This window comes from Pogoniulus pusillus, chromosome 26 (assembly GCF_015220805.1).
Source record: "Pogoniulus pusillus isolate bPogPus1 chromosome 26, bPogPus1.pri, whole genome shotgun sequence".
Classification (NCBI taxonomy): domain Eukaryota; kingdom Metazoa; phylum Chordata; class Aves; order Piciformes; family Lybiidae; genus Pogoniulus; species Pogoniulus pusillus.
In genome coordinates, this window is record NC_087289.1 from 3605021 (window position 1) to 3632592 (window position 27572).

Here is a 27572-nt window from a genome sequence, read left to right on the forward strand (position 1 = left end):
AGAGCTCACCTACAGGGCTTTGCTATTTTCTACAGCCTGCTGGAGCCCTGGCAGGCTGCACCAAGCTGTGTTCTGTCACTGGAGATCACTATGAGGAGCCTCCAGTTCAAAAGAGAGACGATGGTGAGGCAAGTACAGCAGGGAGGGAAACAAGAGAGTGCCTGCTCCTAGCTGAGTCCCTGACTCTGCCTATTTCCCCAGCAAAACTGAGATGGCCAAACCTACAAAAACATTCCTTGCAAGTTAATAAAAGTCTGGAGAAGGCTGGTAGGCTGTTGGCACTGAGGTATTAATGTTGGGCTTCAGCTGGAACTTGCTTCTGAACAAAGAGCCTCAGTAAGCCAACAGTGGCCATTGGGAAGGCAGAGTCAGTCTCTTGTCACACCTGAATGGGATTTAGGTAGGTATTAAGGAAATACCTTAACATCTGAGCTCACCTGCAACCTATTTAGCCTTAGGGACTGGTTGTGACTTTGAAAGAAAAATTAAGCCCTGTATACTTTCTGGGAGGTTTCTTGCTACTGCATAAACAACAAGACTAAAATAGGTCTGAGCTGTGGCAGGGTAGTGAGCTAATTGAGGAGGGAAGGCTGCATTCATCCAATTGGAGTCAGAATAAAATCACTCAGTGAATTAGCAACTAAATGTTAACAGGTGATCAAAACATGAAACGTTTTGTCAGCAGGATTTGAATTATGAAGCAGTGCAGCATAGGGCTGGTTGCTACAAAATAGTAGCCTGACAAATGTAAGGGTTTCTGTGGCCTTTTCCTAGTCCTCCTCTGTGGGAGATAGATCCTCAAAAGCTGTGGTGGAGTGTGGCTGGAACAGGAGCATGGTTAAAGGATTAACCTTTATTCTACATAGATACTGAAGAAGAGAAAGGCTCACAAATGTTTATTCAACATTTATTGCATGCAAAATGTATTTGAGGGCTGTGGAGCCTGAGTTAAGGTGATATTTGGGGGGGGTGTGTGTGCCCCCTCAGGAAGAGCATGGGGCTGGAGGGACTAATGAGACCAATCCTTTACGTTCAGCCCTGACTGGGGCAAAGACATTTAACCCTGCCATGTCACTGGTTGGTGTGATCCCCGTGGTGAGAGTCACAAAACAACTCCCACCACCTTAAAACGTGCTGAAAACCATCAGGACAAATCCCAGGAATCTCCCCAACTACAGTGCACTGGAGGAAAAAGAACAGCAGGAATCAATGGTTTGAGATTTGCAATTACACCTGCATTAGCAGGCGATCCCAGACTATTTCTCTTCTGCCTAACAAGAAATAAATTTTCCCAGCAAGAGATATTTTTAATGCCTCAGGAAAAGCTGTAGGAAGCAGTAACAAGAGGCTGGCAAGTGTCCCAGAGCATTAGAGGGGAGGGCTAATGCACCAGCTGCCTAGTCTGGAAGCATTTGATTCAGAATTTTGGTCCAATTGATGATGTCTTTACTCAGCATCTCCTCCTGAGAAGCATCTCTGTGCTGGGTGAGTCAGGCTGGGGCAGCCTGCAGCTCTGTGACATCTGCTGTCTACAACTACCTGAAGGGAGGTTGTAGCCAGGTGGGGGTTGGTCTCTTCTGCCAGGCAATCAGCAACAGAACAAGGGGACACAGTCTCAAGTTGTGCCGGGGAAGGTCTAGGCTGGAGGTTAGGAGGAAGTTGTTGGCAGAGAGAGTGATTGGCATTGGAATGGGCTGCCCAGGGAGGTGGTGGAGTCACTGTCCCTGGAGGTGTTCAAGCAAAGCCTGGATGAGGCACCTGGTGCCATGGTCTGGTTGACTGGATGATGTTGGAGGTCTCTTCCAACCTGGCTTATTCTATGATTCTATGATCTTTCCTCCCTTAAAGGGACACAGGTATTGGAGCAAACACAGAGCAGAGCACTGCCACTGCAGTGTGTTTGCTCTCTCTCTCCTTCCTGCCTTGTCCTTCAAGGAGCAAGGGAGAAGGGGTATGGATTGGGAAGTGAGTCCAAAAAACCATCCCTAGAGCTTCCCCGGCCAAACACAGCACAGCAGCACCAGCTCTTGTGCCCTGAAAGTCCCACAGAAAAGACACATTTCTGACATAACTCTAAAAAACCCAATTTTTAAAGGCTAGCTCTGGATGCAGCTTCCTGCACTAACAGGCAGAAATTCCTATCACCTCCAGAGCTCTCTGTGCATTCTTGGTGTAGTCTGTGGATTCAGCACATTGCTCGTAACTCCTGCGCTCCTCATCCCTCAGGACTCTCTAGAAAAGCCTCTGTCACTTCTCCTACTGTGTTGACATCTGTTCAGTATAAATCATCTGTTGGCTATTTGTTGCTTTCAATTTGGCAGCATAAATATCTGCCAACCAAAGCAGCATGAACTCTGGAGGCATAGGTCCCCTTCACCTGGGTGATGGTGCTGCCACCAGGGCTCTTGCTGAGATGCTTGCATTGTAGTCTGAGCCTTGTCAGGGTGCTTCAGCCTGTAGCAATGCCATAAGGACACACTGCTTTTCTGTCTGTCCCAGGGCCTGAGTGTTGTTTGAGTAGAAGCCATGTCAGGAGTGGATTATATTTCAAGTTGTTAGTCAGTGCTGTACTGCAGCACAAGATGCTGCTTCCAGGGTAATCCACGAGAGGACTCAGCCCCTCATCTTCCATCATAGCAGCCATCAGAGGTGCTCTTTGGGACACAGCCCATTCCCACCTTCCTCTGCCTCTCAGAATGTAAGGTGGCCCTCAAAACACATGGCTTTGCTTTGTGTTGCCCAAGGAAATAAGGGGTTTTCTCCATCCAGTCCCTCCATAAGTATTCCCTGAAGGAAGCCTACTCCTGGTGATGTCTCAATATCCACAGCTGTGTACTCTCTTGACATTTCACTGCTGTTTCTCCACTGAGCAAGTGTATCTCTGTGCTGAGAGCCTTTTCTCACCCCCTGGTCCCTATGACCATACAATCTGGTGTTCAGGGACCTACTAACCTGAAGGAAACAGTGCCTCAGCTTCTTTCTAGTAAAGACATGGAAGAACTTTGGCATCCATCCTTAAGGAACATGTTAAAACATACTAGTTTTTTCTTCACTCACCCCAGTGAAAACCTGACTGATGCTGTAGCCTCACCCAGCATATGGCAGCTTGAATTGCAGCATGGAGGTCCTGAACTAGATTTATATATCTTCTGATGGAAAGGGGCAATAGGTTTTACTGTCATTTATGCTTGGTTTTAGCTGCTATAGATACATTATCATGCAGAAGGTCAGACCTCAGGTCTTCATTTGCTTTGTCTTTGTCTAGACAACATTGAGCAGAAAGCAGCTGCCTATTTCCAGATTTCAGTGAGCCTAAAGCACCTGTAATGTACAACTGAATACTTACTGACACAGACTGTATTTTGCAAGGAAGAATGTACCTGAATTTGCAGTGTTTCCTCAGTGTAGATGTTCATGGTCCAAAGAGAGGGCCAGGCACTTAACACAGCTCATTACTTTCAGCTGAACTCTCCAGCTTCCCTTAAGAGAGGCAGACCCCCATGCTGTGTGCAGTTGGTCCCTCTCGTTGCCTGTATTTCCTGCCTTGTGTGTTCTGCTAACACATTGCCAGGCACAGAACAGATTCATCTTACACTTTGGGGATCTTCATGCTGAGCACAGGATTCTGATACAGGAGCAGCTGATTTATCTCACTTGTGCTGATAGTGTTGAGCCAAACGCTGGAAGAGTTTGTGCTGCTTGTTTCATTTCATGCTTATGCAAGCAGTCTCAGCACTCAGGACAACAGGAACCCCTAAAACATGATCTCTTCAGAGATTACTTTCTTGAAGGAAGGATTTATTTCAACCTGTCATAGTGCAAACGTTGTAGCATCCTTGAAATTTAACTTTGTGTGTGTATCACAACCACAGAAGTTTGGGTCTCTGAGCAATCTGCTGCAAACAGAAGTAGAGCTCTTTGTGGAGCACTCCTCAGACTCTTGTGTCCACTGCATACATTTTGGCAGTAGCTGTTTGAGGGGGTGGCAAATGTATGCTTGTTACAATTGTCCTAGCTGAAGAATAACCTTTCCTCAAGGAGTAAGCAGAATGGAGTCTTCCAGAGCTGGTCTCTGTGAGGCACAGGGAGAAAAACAGGATCTGCTAATGAGTGCTTGGTGACTTTCAACTGCAAAGCCTCAAAAGGTGACAAAAACAACAGTCCAAGATGTGACATAATAACACATTTCATGTCATACTTGCACCTCAGTTCCCACCTGAACACCTCCATGTGCTTTCTAGAGCTGCTGAAATAACACTATTCCCATTTCACAGCTGAAGATGCTGCTACTACTGGGGATGAGCAACCACCCTGAAAGATGTCCTCGAAGGACTTTCCCCACCCTGTGTGCCTGTAGCAGGCCCCATGCAATGGCTCTGTCTCTGAATTGTGTTTCAGCCCTACCGTGATTTCTCACCTCTGAAGAGATACATGCAGCAGGTGAGCAGGGCCCCAGATAAGAAGCAGCCAAGTGACCCTGCCATGCCTAGCCAGCACGACCAGCCAAACTTGTACTGGATGCCCAGAAACACGTTGTGGAAGAGCAGAGAGGAGCGCTCCACGTAGACATCAACAGCGTACCACACCGAGCCAGTAATGCCTGGGAAACCTGCAGGACAAGAGCAAGAGGCCACACACAACTCCCAGGAGGACCATGAGGAGGTGGTATAAAAGCTGAAGCTGCAGCCTTTTGTCTGCTGGGTCAGGCTTTAACACAGGCAGGCTTTGCCCCCTGTTCTGTCTCAGTTTGGTTGCTTTGGTGGATTCACCCCGGTTCCTACCGATATCAGCCAGGGCAGAGGCTATGTTTTGTGGCTTGGCACTCACAGACACCATCAGTGCCAGTTGGCACCACTCCCTCCTTTTCAGCTTGCTTATCAACTTGTGGCAAAGTTGCTTCAAGAATTTCATTTTCTAATCTGTTTTGACTTACTGCAATTTGATGACATTTTCCAGACAAACTTTAGGAGGTGAGTGGAGGATGTTCAGAAGAACCTTTCCAGGTGTTTGACACGTGCTCCTGGTAACTGGGGTGAGTTATGTGTTAAAGCTGCTTATGCTGAAGCAGGGGTAGATACTCAATATTGGCATCATGTCAAATGAAATGACTTGGTACCTAGCTGGCTGTTTCTTTTTTTTGCATTTCAAGTTCTCTGACTGGTTGCAACAGCAAAGCACCTCAATCAGTTGAGTATTTATCACCTAGGAGGGACAGGTTGTTATTATATTTTTATTAGAGATCAGCTGCAGAGATTTTTGCCTAACTGACTTGCCTAAGGTCACACAATCTGTGGCAGAGCCAGGAACCAAACGAGGATGCTGGGACTTTCTGGTCCTTCAGCTATTAGGTCTCCTAAGCCTTATCAACAATACTGACTTCTCCACAGCAGAACATCAGTAAATGGAATTCACTCACCTGGTCAGTACATGAAATGGAAGAATGGAGAAGGGTAACAAAGCTGGTGAAGGGCCTGGAACACAAACCCTATGAGGAGAGGCTGAGGGAGCTGGGGGTGTGCAGCCTGCAGAAGAGGAGGTTCAGGGCAGAGCTCATTGCTGTCTACAACTACCTTAATGGACATTGTAGCCATGTGGGGTTGGCCTCTTCTGCCAGGCAACCAGCAATAGAACAAGGGGACACAGTGTCAAGTTGTGCCGGGGGAGGTCTAGGCTGGATGTTAGGAGGAAGTTGTTGGCAGAGAGAGTGATTGGCATTGGAATGGGCTGCCCAGGGAGGTGGTGGAGTCACCATCCCTGGGGGTGTTCAAGCAAAGCCTGGATGAGGCACTCGGTGCCATGGTCTGGTTGACTGGCTAGGGCTGGGTGCTAGGTTGGACTGGATGATGTTGGAGGTCTCTTCCAAGCTTTTTGATTCTATGATTCTATGAAATGAAACTCAGCTACCTGCTGTTAGAGGCAGGCAGTGGGGAAAGGAAGCTGTATTACACCAATAAAGCAAATACAGGTGCTTCCTGCATGTTTGCCTTCTCAAAAATCACCAGTTCCTCTCCCCAGAATAAGAGAAAGCTTTAAAGCTCACCCACTTTGCTAAAGAAGGTCTCACAGGTTGAGGGGCCAGCGGGGGAATACCTGCAAGGAGCAACATAACTCCAGCCACCAGGCAGATGCGCAGCTTGATGAGTGGCTCATCGGGAAGGAATTTCACACAGTCCAGTCCCAGGACAAGGAAAAGAAATCCAAATCCTGCCAGGATATCTGCTGTGATCATCATGGCTCGTGTCAGCACCAGCTTCACTGCAGGACAAAAGCAGGTTGTTCTAGTGTACAAGGGATGGAAATGCAGGCAGGTAACAGGGTTGGATCCCATAAGAACTTTATCTCCAGGAGAAAGCTTTCTGCAGCTTCCCCTGGGAGTAAAACCTCCCTGAGAAAGGAAACATTGCTCTAATATGTATGTGCACCAAATTATCTGCCACTGAGTAGAACAGGTGCTGGGTTTTGTCTGCACTCAGGTGTCCCCAGCACCTGTAGAAACATCTTTGGCTCTTACATACCAGGGTGTTCGGCGAAGATGGAGTCATACTCATCGCAAGTTTGGATCCCGTCAAAAACATTTGTGACACATTCCCACCACAGGCCACGGCATTTTGTACTCACCTGTGGGTTGGGAAGAGAAAGAAGACCATAACTTATAGCACAAACACACTGGGCAGTCAGCTGGGCCTTTCAATGCAAATCCTAGTCCAGCTGCACTGGTGGCAAGCTGGGGCTGTTCAGCTCGAAGGAGAGAAAAAAGGGCAGGATAGAGAAAAAGGACAATGTTTTCTTTGTCCCTGCTTATGGTTCTAAATTAGAGCAAAAGAAATTCAGACTAGACATGAGGGAGAAACCCTTCCTGTTGGTAAGGTTAAAACTTCTGAAGGAGATTTCTGAGAGGAGCTGGGAAGTGGGAGGCAGGAGAGAACATAGACACGGTTTGATCACTCCTTGCCAAATGCTTGTCTAGGCTGAGCTGGGCAGGGCTGTGGCCAGATGACCTTAGACTTTTCTCTCCGTCTTCCACTTACACCATCCTCCTGCTGAGAAGAAGCATCTCAGAGGGGAGCACGGCTGGCAGGGCAGGCATTGCACCAGGGCTTGTGTGCTTGAGACGGGAGGTGGCTGTGCTGTGACAGATGAGTGCTTTGTGCTGCAGAACAGAGGTGTGGATCTGAGTCCCTTTCCAGACATGTGTGGAAATGGCTCAGCCATAAGCACTGGATGGAAAATGAGAGGCAGCCAGTGCTGATTGTGGCCCTGGGGCTCCCAGTGCACTGCTGTCCGTGGAGCCACGCGTGCCTGAGCCACACTCATTGCCAAGACATCCAGACTCAGGCAGACGTTGCAGTAGCATCCTGGCTAATCATCTCCCCTGTCCTGAAGCTGTAGATACTATTCTCAGCCTTCCATAAATCACTTTAATATGGGAGGCATTTTCATTACCAATGCAAATATGGCAACAAGCACCTCCAAAACATTCCTGGAATTGCTCACACAAGGAGCAGTGTTAATATCGGGGCAGCTTTGGACTCCAGCCTGCCCTGCTGCTGCCAGCGACATGCTGCAGTTAATGGAATGGGTTTCACACAGGGGAAGGGGACTGGGCTTGCTTGGATGTTGCAATTAATACATTTTTCTTGCACTGTGTAGATCACAAAGCAGATAATAATATATCTCAGCCACTTAATGAACTCCCATTCAAGATCTATTGAAGTCCATAGCCAACCATAATATTTTCTCCATGATACAATGTCCAAGCCAAAGAGTAGAGCTTCTGTGTGTGCTGCACTGTGGATAAAAGGCGAGTAAGAACAACTCACTACATCAGACTGGCAAAAAGTTACTACATATGCTTGAATTAGAACAATCTACACATATTGTATCATGCAGATGAAAGCTACTGACAATCCCTGAGAATTTCAGGGCAGTTTTAATGAGAAATATCACCAGGAAGGAAAAAAAAAAGGAGAAGGAGAAGGAGAAGGAGAAGGAGAAGGAGAAGGAGAAGGAGGAGGAGGAGGAGAAGGAGAAGGAGAAGGAGAAGGAGAAGGAGAAGGAGAAGGAGAAGGAGAAGGAGAAGGAGGAGGAGGAGGAGAAGGAGGAGAAGGAGGAGAAGGAGGAGAAGGAGAAGGAGAAGGAGAAGGAGAAGGAGAAGGAGAAGGAGAAGGAGAAGGAGAAGGAGAAGGAGAAGGAGAAGGAGAAGGAGAAGGAGGAGGAGAAAGAGAAATAGAAGAAGGAGAAGGAGATGAAGGAGGAGGAGAAGGAGAAAGAGAAGGAGAAGGAGAAGGAGAAGGAGAAGGAGAAGGAGAAGGAGAAGGAGGAGGAGGAGGAGGAGGAGAGGAAGAATGCTATAAAATCCTGCTTTCATCAGTTCTGTGTTTTTGTCAACAGAGCAGTGTAAGGCAATTTGCCATGTTTATACTCAGAGTAAGTTTTTGCTGTGACCCTCTTAATCCAGCTGCAAATCCTCTTCTCTCTTAACTCACCACTGTTCAGGCTATGCTTGAAATTAGCATATTCTCATTAAATGACATTTTATTCCACTTGTATGTGTATCATTTTGTGTTCCTCCCAAACCACCCTAGGCTTATTCAGACTATTCTGTATTCAGCTAATACTCTCAGTTACTTCCTCACTTGCTTGCACTGCTGTTGTTTCTGCAATCTTACAAGCAGCATCTTCTTTTCAATTATTTATAAAGAGACTAACAGGATTCCAGGCTTTGTCAGCCTCCAAGCAAAGCAGAGCTCTTAAAGGGCAACATTTGAGGTCCTGGTTTAGCTTGAGAAACGACATCCTTCTCATAGGAGGAAACACTTGATAAATATTTTGTGTTTCTTGAAATGTTTCAGTTGTTACCTACTGCTGCTAGTGCTGAACACAGGCAGCAGCAGGGGCTGGCCCATCCACCCAGGCAACCAGCAACAGAACAAGGGGACACAGTCTCAAGTTGTGCCGGGGGAGGTCTAGGCTGGATGTTAGGAGGAAGGTCTTGACAGAGTGATTGGCATTGGAATGGGCTGCCCAGGGAGGTGGTGGAGTCACCGTTCCTGGAGGTGTTCAAGCAAAGCCTGGATGAGGCACTTAGTGCCATGGTCTAGATGACTGGATAGGGCTGGGTGCTAGGTTGGAGTGGATGAGCTTGGAGGTCTCTTCCAACCTGGTTGATTCTATGATTCTCTTTGCAGCACATAGGCAGACAGGGAAAAATGTCTCATTGCCTGGTGCAGGAGGGATAGGAACAGATGTTGGAGGGAAGACCAATGGATGTCCTGAGCCACTGTCGAGCTATTCTGGTTTCTGTTATCTGTCTCTTAACCTCCTTTCCCATCCTTTGTTTCCCTCTGCTTTGTGCACATGCTCCCAAACCACCCTTAGGCTTCTGCCCTTGTGCAGACAGCACAGACCCTCAGGCACACAGGAACTTGCTGCTGTAAATGGGAGTAGGGTCAGGACTGGTTAGAGCATCACACGAAAGTGTGGATTTCTCCAGCCCACGGCCAAACCTACACATCACATCGGCAGCACTAATTCCCCACCACCTTTCCCCCCACAGCAAAGCTGCTCCAACTTCCCTGGGCCCGGCTGAGGACTCCTTGAGAAGCTCAGCATCGTGGCCAAACTCCTCATCTCCCACTTGGATTACGAAACACATCGCCACGACCTGCTTTCCCTAGCACAAGCATGCATGTAAAACACAAACTGCCTAATTGCTGTAAAACATATATAATTACACCCTGTGCATAATGTATCATTAATATCACAATCATTTCAATGCCAAAAAGAAAACAACCCAACAGAACAAGCAGACACTTCCCCTTCTGGGGAAAGCACAGAAGAGAACCATGTGAGTGATGTTAGTCACACTTTTACCACGCTGTAAAAAGATGCCACGCACAATGATTACAAGCTCAGCATGAGAGTAAAACAGGCACCATTTACCAGCAGTGCTAACACTTTTAATCCACCTGCAACCGGGAGAGACTTTGCACACAATGCAGTGCTTGTTGGGAAGCAGATTATGGATTTTTTCCAGCACAAACCACTGCAGAAATCACCCCAGGCTTGTCTCGATACCAGCTTAAAGCTTTTAATTTTTTTTTTTGTGGTGCTGCAATCTGGTTGCTTCTGAAGCAGAGGTGAGGGGCAGCGAGAGCTGAGTGCTGCTTGCTGGGTGGGTTCCTGCAGCTCCTTCAGAGGTGGCTCGGCTGCTTCTGGCACTCCCTGACCTCTTTGTCCTGGGCTGCTGCTCCCTGGCGGGAGCACAGAGAGGACTCTATCCTCCCCAGATGCTGCAGGCTAGGGGCAAAACCAGGAGCCTTTCAATAACAGAGGACGGAGTTCCTTTGTCCTGAAGTCAAAGTTGCCTGAATTACCCTTTTCTCAGCTGAAAATGGGAGTCACTACGGACTCCAAGCCTTTCTGGCTCTGGGGGGGGTTTCCCTGCATTCCCCTGTTTGGAGAGAATGGTTTCGGTTGGAAAAAGACCTTTAAGATCATCGAGTCCAACCAATTTAGAGAGGCAGTGAGTCATTAAGGCCGTTAAGGAGATCAGTCGGTCAGGTATTAAGGCCGGGGGCAGTTTGCTCCATTATTTAGTATTCACACTCAGAGCAGGAATGTGAGAGTAGTGGCTGCTAATAACCCAAGCAGGTGTTAATGGAGCACTCAGTGGCAGCCTAGCAGGTGCCTTTGTGCTAAGAAGAGAAGGTTGCACAGCCTCGGGGTAATGCTCTGGGTCTTTCCTGGGCTAGCTTTGCTAAAAAGTGGAGTTTACCTCCCCTGGTTTTCCTGGAAATGATGGCGCAATCTGGGATCTTTTCTGAGTGTATCAGATACCTTCAGCTGGCTTCAGGAGGGTCACAGCTTCCGGGGATGAATCTAAACTATCTCCTGCCCATCGTTTCCCCTGAACAGTGGCTCACTGAGCAGACACAATGACCATCCGAACCCTCACTGCATTGACCATACCAGCATTTACAACCACCTTCCAGGGTGGAACTGACAGTCCACCCTGCGGACTGCTTCTTGTGGCATAGAGGAAAAAAAGGTGTGTTTTTGTTGTAATCACTTTTAGCCTTCTTTCCTCAGGCAATTTATCACCTGATGCGATAGAGCTAAACACTCTGTTGGAACCACTCAGTGCCGCAGAGCTCTTCTGGTTTCCCGTGCTGGGTAACAGACATAAAGTTTCTTCCTGACACATTCAGCCAAACTCTGTCTTGGGAAGTGTTTAACTGCACAAAGTATCCAGTCTAACAGATTTCTTTTGAGTACCAGAGCTGATTCTAACCCTCCTCATAAATTTCTGCTAGTCCTATAGCTCAATGGCTGTTAGTGACTTGAAAAGCACAGTGTATCTGCTGGACTTCTGCATCAAGAAGTCTGACCTTCAGAATTAGAAGCATCTCCAAAATATCCTTCCATAGCTCAATGGCTGTTAATGACTTGAAAAGCACAAGTGTACCTGCTGGACTTCTGCATCAAGAAGACTGACCTTCAGAATTAGAAGCATCTCCAAAACATCCTTCCAGACCAGAGATGCAGGATAACTGTACCCAAGTTCCTGCACAACTGAAACTAGAGCCTTTTGCTGAATTTACTAAGCAGGAGCAGTCTGGATAATAAAGTCTGGCAGAGAGACTCACACAAAATGACACTTCCCCCCCTGCTCTTGCCAGAGTAATTAATTTCATCCAGTTTCATTCAGCACAACAGGGAAAAAAAACGTCCATGAGAATGGAACAATGATATGGGGAAAGAAACTCTCTCTGAGATTCGTTTTCTTCGCAGATCAGGCTCTTCTCACCCCAATCTTACCTCCAAAGAATCATCAGCATTCACCATCCAGCAGTCTGTCCAGGTAGATGCTATCAAAAACCCAGTGGAAAAAAAGGCAAAAAAACAGCCTGCATACTGGAGAAAAAACCTCATGCCAGCAGGTGATCAGCACAGCCAGCAGGGTGAGAAAAACAGTGCCCAGCTCTTCTCTTACAGCTGGAGTAGAGGGCAAAGTGTCCCAGGTCACAGCTGCACTCGTCCAGTGGCCATGAACAGCACAAACGCCTCGCTTCTACCGGTGCCATCTGTTAGTGATGGCCAAAGGAGCAGCACTCACCTGCAAAGGGGCAGGAGGAGGGTGAAAGTGCCCACGGGAGCTGCTGCAGCCAATCCGCCCAGCACAGTTAAAGCTCTTTTCATGCCTGGCTGAAGAGCCATGGGGCTGTGTAGAGGTGGCATGCAGGTCACTGGTGTCCTGGACTTGCAGTCCACAGGACACAGTGGGCTTTGGCAAAGTGGGAGCTAATAAAAAGGAAGCAACACTTCTTCAGGGCAGATGTTTCAAGCACTGTTAAGGGACACACAGAAGACCCCTTACGTGCAGACCCCTTTATTCAAGCATGTTGGTTCATGTCTTACCACTAGATGTGTACAAAAGGTACTGGTGTAGATTGTAGATTTCAGGCTCTCCCATTATCCCACTGGTTTCTGATGCACTTCTGGCCTAGCTCAATGTAGGAATGTAACTGGAAAAGGGAAAAGGTAACAATTGTGCACCTTCAGAGCCAACACTGACATGCATCCCAGCTCAGACACAGAACTCTGTCATAGCAGAATGGGATGCCCAGAACAGCTGGAGATGCCCCATCCCTGGAAATATTAAAGGTCAGGTTGGATGGAACTCTGAGCAACCTGATCTAGTGGAAGATGTCATTGTAGTGGGGGTGAACTAGATGACCTTTAATGGTCCCTTCCAACCCAAACCATTCTATGATTCTATTCTGTATTTAAGCCAAATCTAGATATTCCTCATGCTCTGAACTCCTGTGGGGATCCTGAACTTCTGAAGCCAAGCACCAGTTTTGAGAGTCTTGGTTGGTTGGATTTTGCCTGCTCACTTATTCCCATTGAAACTCTCCTGTTTTCCTGCAGGACTCCCTAGGTGAGCAAGCATCATGCAAGCTCCTGACAAGAGAAGAACTGGGCCCCTGTGGGAACTTTGTCACTTGGCATCTCCTCTTACACAGCACTGAGAAACTAGCAGGACTCCAGGGCACCTTCCAGGAAAATCAAGAGAGGAACAGAAAATCCCTTCATCCCAAAAATACAAGTGCACAAACCCTTGCACCTCCTCAGGGTTGCTGTGGGGTGTTTTTGGTTTGGTTTGGTTTGAAGAGAAGCCATACAAGGTTGGAGACCTGCCTTTAGTGGGCAGGTTTTCAAGGCAGGGCTGAGGAGCAGATTCTTGCTCTGCTGACAGCCTGCTTGCCCAAAGCGATGGTGTCTGTCACCTCCAGATGGAGCCAGTCGGTACTTTTGCACAGCTGCTCAAGGCTTAGGCTGGCTTCTCGGAATTTCCCTCCAAATACTCCTAACAGCAATCAGAAGTTGACTTTTCTTACAGTATATGTAACCCCTACAGCTCCTATCAAAACCTCACAGGGCAGTTAACAATCTTTTGCCTTGGACTGGGGAATCACCCAGTTCCTCAAAGGTCACACAACTGAAGAGGTCCTCAGGAGACAGAACAGAAGTTCAGAGTCAAAAGGCCAAGGTCTGCAGGGTCCTCTGCTGCTTTAGGTTTTCTGCTCTCTGATTTCTATTTGCAAAAGCTGACAAGTGAGGAACATTTCTTCTTCCTTCTCTGTCCTTCTCTGTCAGATGCATATCTTGATATGGTTCTACAAGCACTATGCTTTCTGGTGAGTTTTCTGGCATCCAAGTGTCTATGCAAGGCAAGAACACCAATAATCTTCTCTTCATGGCAGAGTTGTGTTTCCAGCAGTTCTGACCCAGAGGGGCAGAGCATTTGTCCCATGCAGACCCATAAAGCATGATGCCTTTTGTTAGCCACATAGATAGGGACTGCATTGATACGAGACAGGTACTGGTAACACACATCAACTTTCTGTGCTTGTCTTGCATGGTGCCTGCAACAGGTTTTAAAACAAGCTGTCCTAGTCAGTTGTGATTAGTAGAAACTCAGAGAAAGTGGTGAGGTGAGCTCAGAAGAAGGGCTGGAATATCTGAGAGCACTTCCTACAGACAGAATTCAGTTGCTAGAGTTGGCAAGAGCAGAGTTTTATAGTAGCAGAGGATTAGTTGGGAAATGCATGATAGCCATATGGAGCTCCCTGCCTTCTCATTCTGTCTTGTACTCAAATATAAGCCTCCTCCAGAGGATTAGCTCAGCTGAGGAGAAAAAGGCCATTTCTCCTCGTTTGGTGCACGGTGACAATGTGCCAAATACAAGCATGGCTGAGATGGAAAGTGAAGAGCTCCCAAGCTAAGAGCCAGCCTGCAATAATAGTCAGAGTGGTGTTTATAAGCTTCTGTAGTGGACACATCACATCTGTTCTCCCAGCTTAGCTCAAGGAGTAAATCCCACGAAGGGATGGAGGCAGAATGCCCAGGTGCCAGTGCTGCTTTTGCTCCTTTGCTTTATCTTTCCATAGCTGTCGGGGCAGTTCTGGAAAAGTTGTGTTTCTTTTTCACATGTCCATCAAATTTAGTTGCTGTCCCAGCTCCATCCACCTCCTGTTCATCCTCCCTACAGGGCAGGGCAGGTGAGTGACCCTTCCTAGGCCAGGATGCCAGTGCTTCCCAGGCCATGAGTCACTAGGGGACAGGAAGTGGCTTCACACCACCCATTTGCATCTAGCTCAGAGTTTGGAGTGTCCTGGCCTCAGCAGCAAAGCAGGTCAGGATCCTCCAGTTTTCCCTAGTGTCCAGATGCACAACAGAATGAAGATGATTTGTGATTTTCACCTGACAGAGAGGCCATTCCAATCTCTGGTCATTCTTTAGGTCCATGCTCCTAAACAGTGCCACGGGAACTGCTGTGGTTACTAAAAAGAACACAGTATTCTTCTTCAGTAGGAGCTGGCATGGTACTTATTTAATGCCTTTCATTTGAAACAAGCCAGCATCTTTGTGAAGCAAAATCTGTAGCAGTTCTTGTCATGCTCTGTTTTCTTAGCTTAACATGGCAGATGTCCCCTCAGCTTCAGAAAACAGCTCTTCCAACCTAACCTCCCAAGATGTCTTTGTGCAGCCTAAACTCTGGCTGTCATAACTCAAGAGAGGGTTTCAGAGGGATCTGCAGTCTGACTGTTTCTTATTCCCTTGGCTAACCTAACATTTGTAGTGCTTTGACACTAATAAAAGTGTTAGGGCATCCTAATACTTAATTATCAGATCTTGCCCTTGGTGGGCTCTTACCTGTGTGGTATCGATGCAGCACAGCTTTACTGATGCAACAGCTTTATCACCTCTGCTACACACAGTCCCAGCTAAGAGACCAATGAGCTACGGATCGATTGCTTTTATTACTCATTAACACAAGCTGCTCTGTGCCCTCAGCTAGAGCCAAGTCATTATCTTGCAGAGAGAAAAAGAAACTACCACCACTGTTAGGAGGATGATAGTTGGGTTTTCATCTGTCTACCTACAAAACCATTATTGCAGCAACATGACAATGAGGTCGTGGTCTCATGAGCAGGGAAGGGTTATGTCCTGTCTTTACTTCCACAGTGTCTAATACATAGTGTAGCAGAGAGCTTTGAGCAAGAAGGAAGTGGTGATGCTGTGCATAAAAGCCTGAAATGTGGACCTCACTGGAGGCAAGCAGTCAGTCAGGTGACTGCTGTATTCAGGGCCTTGTCCAATGTTCATGGCTCAGCAGCCAGAGAGCTTTGGGAAGGGATTCCTCTAAGAGCTCTTCTGCTGCTGTGAAAGGCTGCATGGGCTTGTCTACTCAACACTTCCCAGTCCTCACTCCTAGCTGTACCCCCTCCATTTTCCTGCTTCATACACCAGCATCCCTGTCAGAGAAACACTCCTTGGCTGTGAGATGCATGCACACATGAATTACAGACTTGTGTGTGTCAGCTGTGATGTTCCACTCCAACCATGATCATATGGTCACAAAACCCTAGGAGTTAGCCTGGAGATAATTTGGAAGCTCCAAGGAAAACAGGAAGACTTTGGAGCACATTGTGAATTTCCAAGCAAGCAATCACACAATCACAGAACGTTAGGGGCTGGAAAGGACCTCAAGAGCTCATCCAGTCCAACCCACCTGCCAGTGCAGGGTCACCTATACCAGATCACACAGGAACACATCCAGATGGGTCTTGGGTATCTCTGGAGAGGGAGACTGCACAACCTCCCTGAGAAGCCTGTTCCAGTGCTCTGTCAACCTCACAGTGGAAAAAAGATAGGATTAAAAGAAAAGAGGAAAGCAAGGGCCCCTCAATTCAAGAAGGATGTTGAGGTGCTGGAACATGTCCAGAGAAGGGCAACAAAGCTGGTGAGGGGTCTGGAGCACAAATCCTATGAGGAGAGGTTGAGGGAGCTGGGCCTGTTTAGCCTGGAGAAGAGGAGGCTCAGGGGTGATCTTATTACTGTCTACAACTACCTGAAGGGGCATTGTAGCCAGGTGGGGGGTGGCCTCTTCTGCCAGGCAACCAGCAATAGAACAAGGGGACACAGTCTCAAGTTGTGCCAGGGTAGGTATAGGCTGGATATTAGGAAGAAGTTCTTCTCAGAGAGAGTGATTGGCATTGGAATGGGCTGCCCAGGGAGGTGGAGGCACCGTGCCTGGTGGTCTTCAAGAAAAGCCTGGATGAGGCACTTAGTGCCATGGTCTAGTTGATTGGATAGGGCAGGGTGCTAGGTTGGACTGGATGATCTTGGAGGTCTCTTCCAACCTGGTTGATTCTGTGATTCTATGATTCTAAGGACATTTTGTAGTAGATATGAGCTTAAAGGATTGACAAGTTAAAAGTCTCTCTGTGTGTGTATACTATACACACAGAATGATGCTTGTGTACACTACTTCAAAGCATTTTTGTCAGTCACTGCAATGTAACATGCAATAAACCAAGCATTTAATACAGTCTTTTCACCCTCTCAATGTACTGTGCAGCACTGCCTCTCTGGAGAGATTCAAAACTCACCTGGATGTATTCCTGTGTGATCTGTTACAGGTGATTCTGCTCTGGCAGGGAGGTTGGACTAACTAAATGATCTTTCCAGATCCCTTGCAGCCTCTGACATTGTGTGGTTCTGCGAACTTCCCTTCGGCACAGCAGGTTTCTAGCTGCCTGCGACATCCCAGAGCTGAGCAGCACACCATCTCTGCGGTGGATTGACTAACTCCGTGTCAGCGCTGGGCAAAGCGAGGCAGGGGGTGCCTCAGATGGAAAGCAAGGAGTCACAGCCCTGCCGCTCTCTCCGAGCGGGGCTGCGCTCCCTGCACTGGGCGTGGGCACTGCAGATCCTTATCGGCGAAAACACGCAGGGCCGCTCCGGTTTCCCGAAAGCAGCCACCGGGAGCAGTCGCTGCTGCCGCTGCATACCAGCTCCGCACAGGCGTGTACAGGCAGGGGAGCTGGGCAGCGCATTAGCCACACCTTTTCTTGGCATGTCAGTGGTTCTAGTGAACAGCCCTCGTCCCCAAGCAGCCCGGGGGCTGTTGATACCCTGCCACATCATCCTCACTCGAGCGTCTCTTTCCCAGTATGAGCCTGAACTTTCCTGTGCCCTGATGCGAAGGTGATAAAATGTGAGCGAAGCCCGATGTCTGTGCCGCTAACAGCAATCACGCAGGGTGAATGTTTAGCTCTCTCCACAGACCCAGAGGAAAGGCAACGGAAGGGAAGTCCCGTGGTGGAAGGGGTTTGCACTGTGTGCGTGCTCTGGTAGCTGCCTCTCAGAGGTCTGACTCGCTTTTGCCTAGGTGTGGGGGGCTATAGTACGTGCACTGAACTCTGCAGGCTCTCCTGGAGGAAATCCAGCTCCTCGTGTGACTCACTTCACAAGAAACATCCGCTTCAGACCTCTGTGCCCCTCGCTCCTATTCACCAACCTTCTTATCAGAGAGTGATGAAAGACCCTCTAGGAGACTCAAGGGGGGATAAAAGTAACTACCGAGTTAGAAATGCACAGTTCGGTAGGAGGATGTTTGATCTGCCAGAAATAGGCAAGGAAGACAAGAGCTGAGGCTCAGACAAAACAGTTGCTGCTGTGATTCACAGCCTATAAGCATGGGACAACTGTGGGACCTGGTCAGATAAGTCTGGATCAGGTTTGGGTATGAGATCTGCAAGGAGTTTCCTGCAGGGAGCTCTGGAGATGCAACTCCTAACATTGGAGCTTGCCCACCTACCCACCCTAGTCCTTCAAGGTCTGGCTAGGGGAAGAAGCCAACTGCACACATCCCAGAGACTTCCACGAGGCCACCTGCTTGCTTCAGCCTTCTCTGCACCGGGAGGGGATGGGGCAGGGACACGTTTGCCTCTGGTGCTGAGCAAGCTAGTGTGAGCAGAGCCTGTGACAGCTCACATGCACTCCATCACCCTCTGCTTTCACCTTGAGGACAAGCTGTGCTGGTAGGATGGAGGACAAAACCATGAAGGAAGAGAAGGGAGAAAGGGGAAGGACTTGGAGGGAAACTCCCCGAGGAATGGGGAGACTTGGGCAGAGCTGCAGCCCCAGCCCTGGGTCAGGAGACAAGAGCAGGTGACTCCAGCCTCCAATGCTTATCTCACCCAAGTGGTGCCTTCAGAAGCCTCCTTTCCTCTCTCCTTCCCCTGTCCTCTGCCCCACATTGGAGTCTGTGCGCTAGGAGAGCACAGCAAGTCCTTTCCCTCTTTCTCCTGTGCTGTCCCTGTTCTGCCCTCGGTCATGCTTCACATAGGGCTTGGTTTCCCTTTCTGTTGTTCCTCATCTGAGCTCTCCCGAAGGAGACCATCCCTCCTCCTGCTGCTGGTTTAGGCTTCGTTTTGCCTTCTTTGCCAACAGCACAGGGTGTGAGCGCACCCGAGCGCTCCCAAACCACAAAGAGCTAAGCCTCTGCGCACAGCAGACGTAAGGAAGAGTTTCCACGAGCAGAGAGGAGAGACACAGCTGTGAGAGAAACATCTCCAGCCAGATCACTAGGGTTTTAAACTCCCTCTAGACGCTGAAATCATGGCCTTGGCTTGCCGATGTGCTTTCCCAGTCCCAGCGACAAGGGCGGGTTAGAAAGCGCAGCAGAGAAGCTCCTTCCCTCCTCCTCTGCCTCACACACAAACATGCACAAGCTGTGCTTACAGCGCAGGTGGCTCTTGCACTTAGCAAAGGACTTTCAAGAGTTTCATTCCTATATAGGCACTAGAATAACTGGCCACATTTAAAGACCTCTTGAAGTGTTTGGCTGTGCTCCCCACTGGAAAATCCAGCCGTTTGTGTCACAGCAGCAGCTACTGAGAGCTTCACAAGTACCTGAGTCTTAAAGGGGACTGAAGCATACTGAATATCCATGCCTGCAAATCCTAGCCTACTGCTTCTCTCTTTCCAGAGACAATTACTTGTTGGAGAATAGCTGTACAAGGTCAGAACATCCCTGAGGATGGGGAGGAATTGTTCACTGGTTCTAGCCTGCTATAAGATTTTCTACAGCACTTTTGTCTTTAGCTGTTCAAATATCCAAGTACATCCCCAAAGGGTTATGTCAGACAGATCCACAGAAGAATTCCTAGCAGTATGTGCAAGGAACTGAGTTCAGCAACACCCAAAGAGACCTCAAACCTAATTTCTTAGCTGCTGGATGCTCTGATCTACAAATCTCATAGCAGTTTATGGCAGAGCCTTTCTAGGAAGGACCCTGAATCACTTTATCTTCCCAGTATCAATTATCTGACACATCATAAGTGCTAAGGAAATGGGTACAGATTGTGGTCCAGGCACAAAAAAGTGAGATAGCCATATCCTGAGATGGGAATCTGTGAGCAATCTCTAACACACTGATGATGGTTTGGGATTTTCCTTGACATGAAGGCTGCCCCAAAACCAGACTCATAGGTACTTGAGCTTGATGGCTTAGATGCTCAGTGAGTGAGCAATGTAAGTGATGGTAACTCTGGCTTCATGGTGGTAACTCTGTCTTCAGTAGTGGCTTAACAGTGGTTGCTGTGGAAGACTTTAGATCTAGTCATCAGACATCCTTTCTTCTTCCTCCTCTCTGTTTGTTCTTCCAAAGAAGAACATTTTTCAGTGGTGATCCTGAAGTTAATAATATTGTTCAGTTGCCAGTCTCAGGAAATTCATTCTGTAACTAGGCCATCAGGCTCATGAGCACAGACATCACCCTTCATTGACTCCCTGGTGGAGACTTGGTGAGCTATAGGTAAAAATATGATCCCTGCAAGCAGATCTTGTAGAAGTCAGGAACATGGTGAGAGCAAACAGGACAGCTGGATGCCAAGGGTTAGATCTTCACAAAGTCTGTTCCTTGGAGGACCTGAGAGATGTTTTGCTTACTGCACTTAGAAGAACTCTTCCATGCATGGTACCAGGGATGAATTTTATCTTACCAGGACCTTGCTGCACATCTCACAGATCATGGCTCATGGCTCATGGCTCATGCACTGAGTATGACACTCATGCACATGGACCTTCCTCCCTCTCAGGCCCAGGTCTTGCTTATTCTCATTGCTCCTTCTCTCTTGCCCTGGGACTCCAAGAGAATCTGCTGTCCTCTACCTGGCCTTAGTGGCATATAATGGGGAAAGTGGCCACACTTTGTGGTTGAGCCTTCCAATAAGATGTTCTCTTCATCTGACACTCCACTGTTGAGCCTCTGCCCTAGCTGCCCTATCACATTTGTCCTATCATCTAACATCATTTTGAGAAGGACATTTGAGGACGATACAACGTGGAGCTCTCTTCTGTCAACAGCATGCAGAAACAAGTTTAATAACTCCTTAGCTTCCCACCCTTACCTCTGTAGTACTGTGAAACTCATTGTTTCCATTACTTTGATTGTGCCTGAATTTTGCTCTCTCTCTGACCTCTGGTACAGAATGTCCAGGAAAAGAACCAATCCTAAAATAGAAAGCAAAATAAATCCTACCATGTGGGTCAAATCTCTTGGCCTCTATGGGATGGGTTTCATACCACAGAATCTCTCTCAGAACTTCTTGTATCACTTTAGTAAACACCACAGAAGGGGTTGAATGCAAGACCATCTTTATTTCTCAGCAGGTTGCTGCCTTGCACAGCCAAGCCTGGTCTGAGAGCTGTGGGTAATGACACACATGGTGCAGTTTTATGTATGCCAAACCCACTCTTGTTTAGAGACAGAAATTATTTCAGTGGTTTAGGGGATTCTGAGGGACAGTCTTAGGTCTTGTAGTCATTTGTGGGTTGCTGTTTCAGGAGAAGGGGAAAAAAACCAAACAAACCCAAAGGCAACAGGTGAAAACCAACAAGCTGAGGGAAAGACACAATCCCTTCCAGAGCTCTCACTAGAAGGTGGTGTAAAGGAGAGGCCAGAAGTTCAGTCAGCCTCCAGGCTCATGTAATTTCAGTGTGTTACATATAAGCACATTTTAACTAGAGTCAGATGAAATTCATCATGTGAAGAGTAGAGTGAAACTACTCCCAAAAGTGTAGCTTTATCACAGCCAGTGAGGAAACATGAATGTTTGAATGACTGCAAGAAGAGGGTTGATTATTAGCTGGGTTTATCTCCAGTAGATTAGGAATTCCAGGCCATGTCTGCTGACCAAACACACAGAGGTTTATAGCGTTCCTGACCCCCAGTATAGGAAGGGATAATTCATACAGCTCCTTAACAATCCATTTTCACAAGATGTTCCCTCTGTGTAGTCAGTATCAAATAAGTCCAGTTGGTCCTTCTAACTGATGCACTGAGCATGACACTCATGCACATGGATCTTCCTCCCTCTCAGGCCCAGGTCTTGCTTATTCTCATTGCTCCCCCTCTCCTGCCCTGAGACTCTGCCTGCTGTCCTCTACCTGGCCCTAGTGGCATATAATGGGGAAAGTGGCCACACTTTGTAGTTGAGCCTTCCACCAACCTCAAATTCCAACTCTGAAGACAAAATCAGAGCTTTCCTCCTGAAAATAGAGATTTCCACTTGGGTGGGCAGGGAAAAGTTGTGGGTTTGGTGCTATTCACTATCCTGTTGCCTTCTAGGCAGTAAGAGCCACTTGGAGGAGGTCTTCTCCAACAATGCTTTTTGAAATGTTGCAGTGCATGGCAGTACTGCAAAAGTGAGCTGCTGAGGAAGGGTTAAGCTTTCACTCTGCTGCTGCGCTCTGCAGCCCTGCAAGCTGTGATCTTTGGCTGCTTCAGCTGCTACCATGGTCAAACACAATGTCTGCCCTTCGCTGCAGACTGGGCTGGACACAACCTTGGCTAATCCCAGGCAAGGTCTGCAGCTGTCTTAGATCTTAGTGACATCTGAGCAAAGACATCTGGGCGCTGCCTGCAAAACAGTGCTTAGAGCTAAGGTTCGTCGGGAGTGTTTTTCCTGGATGGATGGGAGAATAAATGGGAGGGGAAAAAAATCAGCTTGAAGATAAACAACAAAGTCATTTTCAAGTTTTTCTAGACAATGTAAACCAAAGCTAAATCCATGTGGTTCCACCAGTCTACCCTTTTCCCCCCAGAACCCTGTGGACATCAAATGGAAGAGCAAGTAGAGCTCCAGGTTGGGTGGCGAATGGCTGAAAGCAGCCCTGAGGAAAAGGACCTGGGGTCTGAGGTTTTGAAAAGCTCAGCATGAGCTGGCAGTGTACATGTGCAGCCCAGACAGCAACTGTGTGCTGGGCTGCAGCAAGAGCACTGTGGGCAGCAGGGCAAAGGAGGGGATTATCCCACTTTTCTCTGCTCTCCTCAGACCCCACCTAGAGTAGTGTGCAGTTCTGGAACCCCCAACACAAGCAGGACATGGAACTGTTGGATCCAGTCCAGAGGAGGCTATGAAGATGCTCAGAGGGCTGCAGCAGCTCTGCTATGAGGACAGGCTACAAGAGTTGGGGCTCTGCAGCCTGGAGAAGAGAAGGCTTCAAGGAGACCTTATAGTGGCCTTCCAGTATCTGAAAGGGGCCTGCAGGAAGGCTGAGGAGGGACTTTTGACAAGGTCTTAAAATGACAGGACGAGGGTAATGGGTTTAAACTGGCAGAGGGCAGATTCAAACTAGATGTTAGGAAAGGGTTCCTTGCAGTGAGAGTGGTGAGACACTGGCACAGGTTGCCCAAGGAGGTTGTGGCTGCTCCCTCCCTGGAGATGTTCAAGGCCAGGTTGGATGAGACCTTGAGCAACCTGTTCTGGTGGGAGGTGTCCCTGCCTATGGCAGGGGGTTGGAAATGGATGATCCTTGAGGTCCCTTGCAACCTGAACCATTCTTTGATTCTATGATTCTATTTGAGGTTCAATGAAAACAAGATGTACTTTCCTGTGAAACACAAAGTAAACCTGCAGAGCAGCTTGATGCAGGATCCTGCAGGTGCCAGATGTAAAAAATCAACCAACCAACCCAATCCAACCCAACAACATCAACAAAATCCACAAACAAACAACCCCCAACCAAGAAACAACAAAACAAACAAGCAAACAAAGGCAAACAGCCAGATTTACAGAGGAAAAATCAGGTACACGTAATTAATGTACTGGCACTTGCTTGGGATGTACTCAGACATGGATCAGGGTGGGCTCTAACACATTTTGGGGTAGTGCTTGTGCTTGCATTATTCCCTGGCTCTACAACTGGCTGCCACCAGAAATAGTGGGCCAAGCTGATGTTGCTTGGATTGTCTGGTTTTGTAGTCATAGAATCATAGAATCAACCAGGCTGGAAGAGACCTCCAAGATAATCCAGTCCAAGCTACCCCCCAGCCCTGTCCAATCAACCAGACCATGGCACTAAGTGCCTCATCCACTCCTTTATTGAACACCTCCAGGGTCGATGACTCCACCACCTCCCTGGGCAGCCCATTCCTGATATGGAGCTCTCAAACCAGGATCAGAAGCTATGTCTGCCCTGCACATCTGCCCCAATTTATAATGAGATGTTTCATCTTAACACATCTCAAGAATGAATTCAGGGCAGCCTAGTAGCCAGCTTTAAGGGATACTAGGAGAGAGGCTCACACACAACCCTGTGCTCTCCAAACATAGCTGTTGCACAGTGAGGCTTTCCCCTAGTAATGCCTGAGAAAGGAGGAAACCAGGCTGCTCACCTGCAAGTCCTGGCAAGTCTTAAAGTTTGTTTTTGCCAGAAAAGGAAACCAGGTATAATTTACTACCCACAGAGCACAGATCTCTCTGCTGAGTACAGAAGCAAGATTGCTCATCTGACTAATGACACCCAAAGGAGTGATACGACCAAGCTGTTAAGCATTTGCACAGTGCAGCAAGTACTGCTGTGTGTGAGGATAATCTCTATGAATAAGTAGATTAAAACAGCTCAGTTTGGTTTCAGTAACTGTCTGTACACCTGCCTCTTCTCACTTGATTCTGCTTTTGTAAAGGTCACAAAATGAAGACTCATGTGTTTACTAAAGAACAGGCCAGTCACTAAGGACTCTCAGCAGTGGAGTATCACAGTATCATCATCAGGGTTGGAAGAGACCTCACAGATCATCAAGTCCAACCCTTTAGCACAGAGCTCAAGGCTAGACCATGGCACCAAGTGCCACGTCCAGTACCTTTAGCCTAGAGAATACTGAGAAGATTGCGACATCTTGGTTAAAACCAGGTCTTTCAGCTGAGATTAATGATCTGAAGAAATGGCATTTCCCTATAAGGTACATAGAAAAAAAATAGGTGAAAATAAAGTAAAAGACTTTTTGGGACTATCAGTGGGGGGAAAAAAAAATCTTAGGCAGTGATTACTGAGTAAAAAGTGGCTTTAGTTTGCCCACTGAAGCAGTGCAGAAAATGGTCTGAAGAAAAGAAGATATTTCAAGTCTCAAAGAAAGGAAGCCCAGAAGAGGGGACTCAATGCTTTTGGGATGCTGTAAAATTCTCTGCAAATTCCAGAGCACTGAGAACACTGATGAGTGATGAAGGGGTAAAGCAAAGTTTCTGTGTTTATCTCGCTCTGTAAATTCCTTGTGATGTCCACAGAAAGAGCTGCTGGGTTTTGAAATCTTTCATGAAACTTGAGTAATAAGTATTGACTCCAAATTATCCCTGGAAAACAAACACAAATGGAGTGATCATGAAGCTGGGACTCTGTGCATGAAGTGACTAAATGAGTCTCAATAGGTGTTAGGTTGTCAACTCTTTTACAACACGAGTGATTCGTCTTCAGGCTCTCAATGCCACAAAACAAGGTGCAGGCACAGAATTTGCACTTAGAAAATGTGCATAGAAGCACTGAAAAGAACCTATACTGCAATCTACATGGACCATGGGAGGTCCAGCAGCATATGGGTGTCTCTCAGTATTACCTTTCATCACCTCTGCTTGATCCAAGGCCACTCTGTCATGCATTCACCTGTTAAAACAGCCCAGTACAGCACCTGTCAGGGACAGTGGAGCAATGGGATAGCTATATAACCCCTCAGAAACACAGCACCCATACCCAGCTGTAGATTATAATCCCATGGCACCTCACCTGGAACAAGGCCATCTTCAGTCTAAATGCCATGTCTTTCTGAAAGGGCAGAGAACTGGGGGTGTGTAATGTCATACTGTATGTCCAAGCAGTCAGACTCACACTATGGACTGATTTGGCACAAACTGCCTCAAAGTGCCACCAGGACATGCCTTAAACCAATTTTCCCCCCAAGTATAGGGTGGGCAGAGATTGCAGTCCTTCCAAGAGTTAGCAGCATGGTCAGAGTGCTACATCATACGACACACACCTGCATGCTTCTTGCATGCATCTTCTCAAGACCACTCTTGCTGTCCCTTCTAGTGCAAATGCGATTGTTGCCACCCAGGGCTCCTCCCTGTACTTTCCTAGAAGGTTCAGGTGAAAGCCCAAGTCCATCCCACACAGAACAGCTCTGTTCCCCCTCCTAGCTGCTCAGTCTGTAACCAAAGGCTCTAAACCTCGTAAAAATGGCTTTGGGACTTTTTTCCCCTGTCCAGAGCTTACCTCGCACTGCAGGAGTCAATGAGAACTTGTCTGTTTTGTCTGGGGGGTGGCAGGAGGGTCAGGCTAGGAGTGAGTCAGTTCAACACTTTGAAGCACCTGGGAACACGGCACATTCCTTTGCAGATGGGCATTATCGCACTGATATGACTACCCCAGACATCAGTGATCAAATCCAGACACTCCTAGCCCCGCTCCCCTCTGCTTCCTGTTGGTTTCTGCCTTCCTGCTTCATCAGGCAAGGAACTGCCTGGGATGGGATCCCAGGCGAGGATCTCTCCCAGGCATCAGTTCCAACTATCAGCACCATGCTGATTCCTCTGCTCCCTGTAGCAGAGTTCTCAATGCATACACGGAGGCGCATCTCTTTTGTTATCTCCTCATTGCCAAAGGAAACTTTGCCGCTTTCCGCTTTATTCCTTAGGCAAACACCATCTCGTCAGCTGCAGAATCACAGCTCCGCGATTCCTTAAAAAAAAAGGGGGGTAAAAAGGGAAAAAATGGAAGACATGACTGGAAAAGTTTAATATCAGGTAACTAGGATGGATTTCGTCACAGCAGCGCTGCTGCCCGGACGCTGGGGACCGGCAGCCGCAAGTGTTTTCAGAGCAAACCAGCCCGGCTTTGTTTGCTGGCCGGTGTGGCAAGATTGCGTTTGCTTTTCTCCCCTTTGACCCCCCCCACTCCCCGCACCCCACCCCTCCCCCCCCCCCCCATCATCATCATTGCGCAGGACTGGTCAGGTAATCACGAGTCTGTTTGTCTGTTTGCAAATCTCAGGAAGCAGCTCCAGCAAAATCTCCTAAATCATCAGAATGCAGCAAACCACGGTGCCAAAACAATACAGACCCATCCCTACCTCCAGTAGGACCTTTATCAGTAATTATCACCTCTTTATCACGGAGCCTGGGATTACAGCAGGTCCAGGCTGAACGTTGCCTGGGTCCAGCCCATAGTGAAGGTAGTCAGGAGCACCTAGGTCATGCCGTGTGCTCCCCGGGCCCTCTGAAGGAGAAATATGTCCTCACCCTGCCTGTCCTGAGTCTGAATCTGTCAATATTCAAATATTCGCGTAGGAGAAAGGGAAACTCTGGTAACTGAACAAATACACGCCCGAGAAAGAGGACTCTCTTTCCTGGTCTGTAATCGTCTTGTCCAGTGAAGCTCAGGGAACCACTGAAGCATTCAAACCCCGAACTTTCTCCTTTAAGGGAGGCGCAGTAATGCAGAGCTCTACAGCACTTCGTGCTTATTAGAATGATAGATTCGAAAGTTTGAATTTCGGGGGCTGGCAGCGTTTGTACGTGGGTGATGAGTGTTTGCTCAGCTGCCTCTTTGAAAGCCCTCTAGAATCACAATACTGATAATTTCCATGACTTTTCCCTGCAGCAGTGAGCCTGCCCGGTGGGAAACAGTCCCTGCCCTCGCCTTGCAGTGGCAGCACTGGAGTGGGCTGGGAAAGGTGGGACACACGGACACCAGCAGTCCTGGGGACACTGGCACAGTCAGGGCTCCACCTTTCCCGTCTGATGTGCTGGCTCAAAGAGAGCGTTTTCATCCAAAAGGGAAAGTTTAAAGCTCTGGCTCATCAAGGGGAGCAAGATGAAGCAAAACCCAGAGAAGGAGAGGTGGGTGGGTTCATACTCTCGGGGCTCAGCTCTATAAGCGGG

The 27572-nt window shown here is 48.0% G+C and overlaps 1 protein-coding gene across 1 annotated transcript; it reads right to left on the minus strand.

The window, feature by feature from the left end:
- Positions 1 to 3815: 3815 nt before the first annotated feature.
- Positions 3816 to 11934, minus strand: CLDN16 (claudin 16). The gene is made up of 5 exons (XM_064165276.1): positions 11821 to 11934; positions 6516 to 6618; positions 6091 to 6255; positions 4418 to 4609; positions 3816 to 4072 (listed from the first exon to the last, which is right to left on the minus strand). The coding sequence occupies exons 1-5, from the start codon at positions 11932 to 11934 to the stop codon at positions 3933 to 3935; spliced, it is 714 nt and encodes a 237-aa protein (XP_064021346.1). The 3' UTR covers positions 3816 to 3932.
- Between the last annotated feature and the right edge of the window lie 15638 nt (positions 11935 to 27572).

Bases quoted from the DNA above. Each gene is read 5' to 3' on its own strand.
- CLDN16 (XM_064165276.1), bottom strand. From the start codon at position 11,934: ATGAGGTTTTTTCTCCAGTATGCAGGCTGTTTTTTTGCCTTTTTTTCC. The intron at 6,619-11,820 runs GTAAGATTGGGG...CCCAACCCACAG, and splicing joins ATGCTGATGATTCTTTGGAG to GTGAGTACAAAATGCCGTGG. The intron at 4,073-4,417 runs GTGAGAAATCAC...TGTGCCTCACAG, and splicing joins CTGCATGTATCTCTTCAGAG to AGACCAGCTCTGGAAGACTC.